The 7,873-nt window shown below is 49.5% G+C and overlaps 1 protein-coding gene across 1 annotated transcript; it reads right to left on the bottom strand.

The window, feature by feature from the left end:
* Positions 1–1,600: 1,600 nt before the first annotated feature.
* On the bottom strand, positions 1,601–2,500 carry LOC115331089 (elongation of very long chain fatty acids protein AAEL008004). Its single transcript, XM_029993138.4, has one exon. It carries the CDS (start codon positions 2,489–2,491, stop codon positions 1,685–1,687), a length of 807 nt encoding a protein of 268 aa, XP_029848998.3. The 5' UTR covers positions 2,492–2,500; the 3' UTR covers positions 1,601–1,684.
* Between the last annotated feature and the right edge of the window lie 5,373 nt (positions 2,501–7,873).

The raw sequence follows: 7,873 nt of genomic DNA, 5'->3' as shown, positions 1-7,873 counted from the left end.
CGTACGCCGCGGGCAGAGGCGCGATCGCCTCTTGAATCTCTGGGCTCCCGGCCAGCCTGGCCAGCGAGACAATCCCCGTGGTCATGGTGACGACCAGAGGCACCCGATGACGTCACCTCCATCCTCGAGAGAGATGGAGGCCAGCATTTGCAGCCGCGACCGGACGAAGCAGTCGAGCAACCTGAAAGCCGCGCGATGCGCCTCTTAGACTTCTTTTTTTTTTTTCGCGTTGTTGGTGGTTTGTTTTGAAGGTTTCGCACGACTGAACGCTTAGCCCCATTCCGCGCCCAAAAAGTTACAGGGGCGCTCGCGCGGGCGCGCGTACGCTCGCTGCCGAGAGCCGACGCTCCTTTCCACTGAACCAGACTTGGCGCAGTGGAACGACCGTGCAGCAAAACAAAAACAACAAAAAAAAGAAGAAAAATAAGAAAAGAAGAAGAGCGACGACGCGGCCCGAGGAATTCGGCCCGCTGCACTTGCCCCTGAGAGTTCACGGTGCGTGCGTCTTTATTCAGAACATTGGCGGCCTTGAAGAGTTTCGGCTCGGCGATAGACGTTTCTAGTCGGTTGCGATCGCTTCGCCTGGCTCTCTGTATGCTAGCGTTCTCCCCCTTCGCAGCTCGCTCTTTTGCCACCTGTGGCTGTCGGGAGTCGCGGGAGCGAAAGACGCAGAAGCTGTTTGTGGTAGAGGCCTTTGTTTTTCTCTCTCCTTCTCTCACTATCTCCCGCGCGTTTGGCGCGAAGGGTGCCTGCAAGGGCGTGAACGGACCTTGAGAAGTCAGTTAGACGTGACCCCGAACAGCTTAGGCCCTAGGGCTCACGAAATGTCTATCCGCATGGCATCTGCGCTGGAGTGCCCGGGGACGGGCTCAGAGCAGCTTTCTTATTTTCCTTCTTAGAAACACATTTCGATCTCGAACGTCGACAGGCTGAGGTCACTAGCATGCGAAACGAACAAACGCCTCGCAGCCCTGATCATAATGTTCTCAATGGCTTTTCGGTAAGGACGTGGAACAATTAATCTGATAAGAAAGCTGGCATGCAGAGTATGAGGCCAAATACGCGCGGTCTCATTAAGCACGTTTATGTGGTCGAGAATCTGTTAGCGACTACTGGTAGTTTTAGTCGTTTCGCTAGATTTTCATGTTTTTCAACGCGTTAGAATGCCGTGCACGCGAGCAACATCCGAAATGTTGAGATGGAAATTCACAATGCAGTGAGCAACACTGAGAGCATTAAAGGCGACAAGCACATAGGGTTTCATCTGTACGCCACGAAGGAACGCTTTTACTTTTTTTTTTTTTTTTTTTTTATAAAGTTTTACGGAACGTCCCGACTCCTCGCTCGAGGTACACCGTCATGGCGGTCCTGTGTGTTCCGAAACAACACACCAAGAAGGATCGGAGTCCGACCGCGTTATGTACTCTGCGCGAGTGGTGGACCGCAGAGATCGTCCGATCTTTGCGCACGGCTGAACTATAGCTATACGACCCCGATAGCTAACGCCCGGAATTAAGGAGGAAAAAAAAAATAAAAACGTCGGAGCGGTGAAGCGACGGGCGGTCACTTCCGCTTCCGGTTACGCAACACGACGACAGGCTTGAGAGTGAGGCCAAAAGACCTTGCTTTATTTGAGGCGTCTATGTACAGGGGAACTATTTACACAGCCGTGACGGGGAGATGATCAGCGCGAGCGCTCCGCCTCTTGCCGACGATACGTCTTGACGTAGAAGTTGAAGAAGAGTGCGAAGAAGAGGCTCGCCTCGAAGATGGTCAGGTAGCCGAAGTACGGCGGGAACCCGCAGTCGTAGAACACCGGGATGGAGCCGTGCACGATGAGCGAGATGAACTGGCTCATCTGCATCTGGGTCAGGTACCGCTTCCACCAGAGGTACGGCCTGAGCCGCGGGCCGAGGGCAGCAAGCGCGTAGTACGTGTACATGACGCAGTGGATGAAGCAGTTGACGAAGGGGAAGAAAGCGTTCTGGCCCGTGGCGCCGAAGTTAACGCCCATCCAGACGGACCAGGCCACGAGGGAGTGATGGATGACGTGCAGAGCGGAGATATGACTGTTCTTCTTGGTGAGCACAAAGAAGACAGTGTCCATGAGCTCAGCCAGCTTGAGCATCATGTACCACCAACCGAGGGTGATGATGAGCATGGGTTCCGGCTTGGAGGAGTAGTCCACGGACTGGCAGAACCACGAGTATCCTCCGCCCAGGTACGTTCTCCGGCCGCCGTAGATGAAGAAGAAGCCGTTGGCGGCCACCATGCCCACATTGTAAGCCAGGATAGGCAGGCGCAGCTGGAAGGGCTTTCGGTCGCGCATCCATCCGGGGCCCCATATCTTGACGAAGTACACGTATCCCGCGATCAGTGAGAGCACGGGCAGCGGGCTGCCCATGAGCGGCCACTTGGCCACCCGGGGGTCGGTGTTGGCCAAGATGCTCTGGTAGGCCCAGGCCAGCTGGTCTACGACGGGTACTCCCATGCTTCGCACGATGCGCACTGCACACGCCGGACTCGAAGCGCTCCGTTTTCCCGCTGCCTCTCCGCTCGCCGCTTTTCTAGGAGCCGGCCGGCCGACCAGCCAATAGCCACGAGGTCGCCGCTGACGTCAGCGCGAGGACGTTTCGGAGGCTGCGTCACAGCGGACCTCCTCGTCGTCCCGGAAACCCTGGGGCGACTTGCGCTGGCCGCGTGCCCCTCTCCCGATGGCGGGCCCGCCGGCTACCTGAGCCCAGCCGCGCTGACTTGGGGCGCTCGCGGAGGGATGGACCGGTCGCACATGCGATCCTCTTCGGCGAGGACTCTCGGACTCTTGGACTCGGCGTCCGAGCAGACTGACGGCAGCTGCTGGCGGCCGTTAGCCTCGCGTCAGTATGTCTTCCCAGTTGCATGCACACTGCATCGTTCGTCACTCCCCGCGCGTCGCACCTTCCTAGTCAAACTGATGCGGAGCTCATGTGCGCCGCGGCGGTCTTGCTTTATGCGTCGTCCGGGTCGCTCTTTGATACCTCGAGCTGGCACAGCCCGGAACGAGCATTGTAGTCCTTTCCAAAGCGGGGCCGATGCGCTGCTCCTTGGACGCGTGACCTTGAGGGGCCTCGCTCCACCGCTTCTCTGCACGCCTGACCGCGCGGACAAGGGGCGAGGGGTACTCGTAAGCAAGCGGGAGGCAGCCGTGCCCGACGAACGGTCCTGGAAGAAGTGGCGTAGTAACGGTGACTCTAGCTTCCGTCCCGCCCTTTTTTTTTTTTTTCTAATTCCAACGCGCACGCGCGTTTCTCTTTTCGTGTGACTGACGTCTCAACTGTACACTATAAGAAATGTGGAGCGATTACCCTCCTGCAAAACACATGGGGGAGCAGAGTGCTGCCATCTGTGGACGTAGGGCGGCGAATGGCGATATATATATATATATATATATATATATATATATATATATATATATATATATATATATATATATATATATATGTATATATAACAAACAAAGGAACGTTGGTGCTGCGGCAAAAAGCAAGTGAAAAACATCATGCTCAGTGCCACAGCGTAGACTGTATTTTAATTCTAAACCTACTATACTGTTTTATAGACTGTTAGTTTAATACAATTTCAGAGCTGAGAATGGCACACCTGTAATGTCACCCGCTATAAGCACCCTATAGGACCGAACGAATGTTTTTTTCTGTTTATTTTCTTTTGTCTATTGAAATTCTTCTTTAAATGTTTCTGCGCCCGTGATATCGGCATCCACAGATGTGCAAAGTAGCGTAATGGCGGAATGAAAAGAAATACAAAAAAATAAATGAAAATAAAATTGCTGATTATTTTTTATTTTTTAATATTATGCCTCTTAATGTATTTAATGTAGGTATTGCATTTTCTGATGAAGACGTGCTCTGTTGTTTCAAAAGCCACCGCGCGTGCCGATGGAAACACATATATCTCTATGCATTGAGTTTATAGTAACAAGACGTCAATGCCGTTTTTCCTCTTTCAGATGTTTCTCAAGAGCATGCAGAGAAGTATCTCTACTTTACATCAGACCATCTTAAAGTAAATATAAATGATTTTGTGGGACTTTGTTGTGAAAGTGTTCTCATGTTCTTGTCTCCGGTATGCTCAAATTTGTCTTGACTTTTTAAAGCCCATTTGATGCAGATGGGCAGGGAAAGTTTAGTCAAGCGAAGTCCTCCTTTATTTTTCCTTTCTTCCTTTATCATTTCACTCACTTTATTTATTCATATAGATAGCGCATGAGAGAAATTACCGGGTGGAAATCCTTAGGTATAGATGAATAGTAAAATATTAATTTAAAAGACAGACATGTTAACACAAACAATCAAGAAGCTACGAGCACCATACCACAAACAAACACCTGGCCAAAAAAAAATATGTAGAAAAATGTATTTGCCTCGATTATTCTGTTAAGCAAATAACGTGTTATATGTGTGTTATGATTTATCAGCACACACTCTTGAGTTTCTATGAGCACACGGCACTCTCATGAGTTCTTCGGGATTATCAGAATGACCAAATACAAGTTGAAATTTATTCAGGAGTGGAGTGTTTCACGAGCATGCTTTGATGCTGAGTTTTCCGTTGGTCGCACTTCTTTTGTGAATGCGCCCAGGGCCTTGAATTCTTCGTCCTCTTGAGTGGCGAGGACCCACTTAGTAAAGAAGGCCCACTTAGTAATTGACAAAGAAGGAAGGTTATTGTGTCCTTCACGCAATCTATATATGGACTGCTGCCTGAAGTTGTGACGTGGTACGCCCGCTGCTCTATTCCCTGGTATGCGTTGTGAACCATCCCTATAAGTATCGAGTTCATTCGGGGAGCTAGGCTTCGTCATTCGGGAGAAAGCTACGTGCGCCGACGGGTCGCCTTCGGATTAAGTGTGCTGAACTATAGTTATGACTTGCCGCCGACGATCGCCTGCGGACTGAGTATGCTGGACTAAGTATTCATTACCGCCAAAGTCTGCCCGCGTGCTAGGTATGCTAGACTAAGTATCCCTCACAGCGGACAGACGCGTCACATTGCAGGCGACTGTCGTCGGCGAGTCGTGCTTACTCTGCAGCTCCTTGTGATATCTTTATTACGTTCTCATCGTGGCGCCGAGCAGAGACGCCAGACTGCGGACGGAATGCTCCGGGGTCCGGTTCCCGCTGAGCCTTCGGGTGAATCTTGCTCGTTGTGCTCGACTCTTCCTAGTTATAGGTATGTGCATTATCACGACTAAGGTGTCCTCTGCATGCTTTGGACTCTTATATGCATTGCCTGCCGTGCATGATTTGTGCCGCTTTAGCGAGCGGCTAACGTTTTTCACGCTCGAGCGTTACCGTTTTCGCACGAAATTCAGCACATCGCCACATTCCGCGTTAAAAACGCGTAACAAAATATTCGCCAAAAATAAATATTAAGATATTCACTGCAACGTTGCAATAGTAAGTGGACGTCTCAAAATATGTTTTCAACGCACTTCAAGAGATTAACTCAGTCATTTGTAGGTGCATCAGCAATATCGGGTAGAACATTCAATTCTTTGATTACTCTATAAAAAAATACCGAATTAAAAAAAAAAAGAAAATCATAACGAACAAATGTGTTTCCACTGGAGTGAATTAATACATTAAAAAGTGAAGTTGAAAGTCGCGCTCTCGTGCCAGAAGCGCATATATATATATATATATATCTTTCCCAAAACATAAAAAAGCAACCGGGCGTTAAACTATTAGAATTGTCACCACCCTACCAGAGGTGTGTGTCATCGACCACAAAATTTCCTCAAGTCGCCGACATGTATTATATATCCGTAGAAGAAAAAAAAATTAATGAAGATTTAACAACATTCAAACCCGCGCTCACGACATTTCGACGCGCCATCCATGTGATATTCGGTAAGAAATTGGTAGATGAGAAGAGAGCGTGCGGTGTTGTCAGAACACAGAGCTCCGATTGGAAGGATATGTTTGGCAGACGCAAAGGCTGACTGCGTTGTCTATGCCATCTCCCCCCAATCCGAACGAACAAGAGCATCGCGTTTGAAGCCCGTGCACAGTTTAGCGTTCGAACGTCGAACGCCCCAGGTTCTGTGAAAGGAGCAAACTATGATCTCGTTCGCTTTGATTGGAGGGGAGATGGAGGGTATAGAGAGACAAAACAACAGCTATAGGTGATTTTCATCGCGCGTTTTGAAACATATACGTTCCCGGCTTCGTGTTGTTACCACCAGGTACGGTGACTATCTGATTCGCTCGAGAAGGCTGGAGAGCGAACCTGCCGCCACAGCTTTCTGTTCTAGCCGCTAGGTGCCGCCGATTTCATGGTGCCTGGCTTGACTTTTGGAAACGCAGTGCTATGCATGAAATCCGAAGTGCATGCGAGACTAGAAATAAAACAGCGTGGAGTAGGTAGACTGGCTTTGGGGGCACATTGCAAAACGCCAGACCAGGGAGTACAAGGAGACATGGGATGGGCATCATTTGAGAGCAGGGAAGCGGTGAGCAAGATAGAATTTGAGGATAGGTTGAGGCAAATGGATGGGGAGCAATGGGCACGAAAGGTTTTCAGCTATTTATACATGAGGAGTGTAGACACAAAGTGGAGACAACGCACTAGGAAATTAAGAGGAAAGTTTTTGGGCTATAGCGAAGATACGGAAGAGCAAGTCTCAGTTAAGAAGAAAGTTAAGGCCACAGAAAAAGATCGGTGGCTAGAGGGAATGCAGACAAAGACGGCTCTGGAAAGCTATGGATTAAACAAAAGAGTTATTGCCAAAGAAAGCATTTATGACAATTCTAGGGGAAGCTCATTGCTGTTTGAGGCGAGGACGGGTGTTCTGCGAACCAGAACATACAGAGTGAAGTACCAGGAAATTGATACAGTGTGCACTGCTTGTGGAAAGGAGGACGAGACGGCTGAGCACTTGATACTCTACTGTAAAGGGCTTCACCCTATGCCTACCGAAGACAACATAGATTTAATAAAGTCATTGGGTTTTAGAGACAGCGAAGGGAGAGTGGATTTCAAGACTGTAGAGATTACCAAGCAAAGATTAAGTGAATGGTGGCAGAAATCGAGAGAAAACTAGGTATTTTCTTATTCACTGATGGCAAGGGGGTTTCATAGCCTCACTTTCTTTGCACTGCGGAGTGAATATAGATTTCATATTTAAATATTCTAAGCTTAAATGGTAAAACAAAATGGCTAGGTGGCGTAAGCTACCGCCCGATCCAAAGGGCTCAGCCGTATTCATCCATCCATCCATCCATCCATCCATCAACCGACAGAAAGAGAGAGAGAGATAGAAAAAAAAGAAACATTGGCTAGGTGGCGCAAGTCGCCGCCCGATTCAAAGGGTTCAACCGCATCCATCCATCGCTAATACTTCGTTTGTATCGTCATGGCGACCCTCCCGCCATCGTGCGTTCTCTACCGCCGACTAAACCGCGATCACGCACAGTGAATGCACTGTGATCCTGCGTTTCCTGTTCTTTTCTTTTTATGTGTGCGTGAATAATTTAATTGGCTAGCAAAGGCACAAACACGACAAGTGCCGTGACGATACTCTTTCGGAGCGGCTTGGTTGGCTTCATCGAACTCGATGTGAATCAGTGTCGCTTCCGTCTTCGCACTATTAGGGAGTTTTCGTAGACCGCGCTTCCCCCTCCGCTTAGTCCTCCGCAACGAAGAAGCCGCTACTGCGCCTGCGCGCCGGTGGCCTTGGCTGTAGAGTTCCGGGTATCGTAGCGGGTTGCGGAGGGCGTTGCGGGACGGCGAAAACGATCTACGAAAACTCCCTATTCTCTCAAACAGAGTTCGGCCTTTCTGACGCCATCGCACACATTAGGGAGTTTTCGTA

This window comes from Ixodes scapularis, unplaced genomic scaffold (genome assembly GCF_016920785.2).
Source record: "Ixodes scapularis isolate PalLabHiFi unplaced genomic scaffold, ASM1692078v2 PGA_scaffold2__306_contigs__length_199485367, whole genome shotgun sequence".
NCBI classification, from domain to species: domain Eukaryota; kingdom Metazoa; phylum Arthropoda; class Arachnida; order Ixodida; family Ixodidae; genus Ixodes; species Ixodes scapularis.
This window is presented reverse-complemented; position numbering and strand designations above follow the sequence as displayed.

What these genes read in the sequence shown, in the direction of transcription:
- LOC115331089 (XM_029993138.4), bottom strand. Translation starts at nt 2,491, where the DNA reads ATGGGAGTACCCGTCGTAGACCAGCTGGCCTGGGCCTACCAGAGCATC.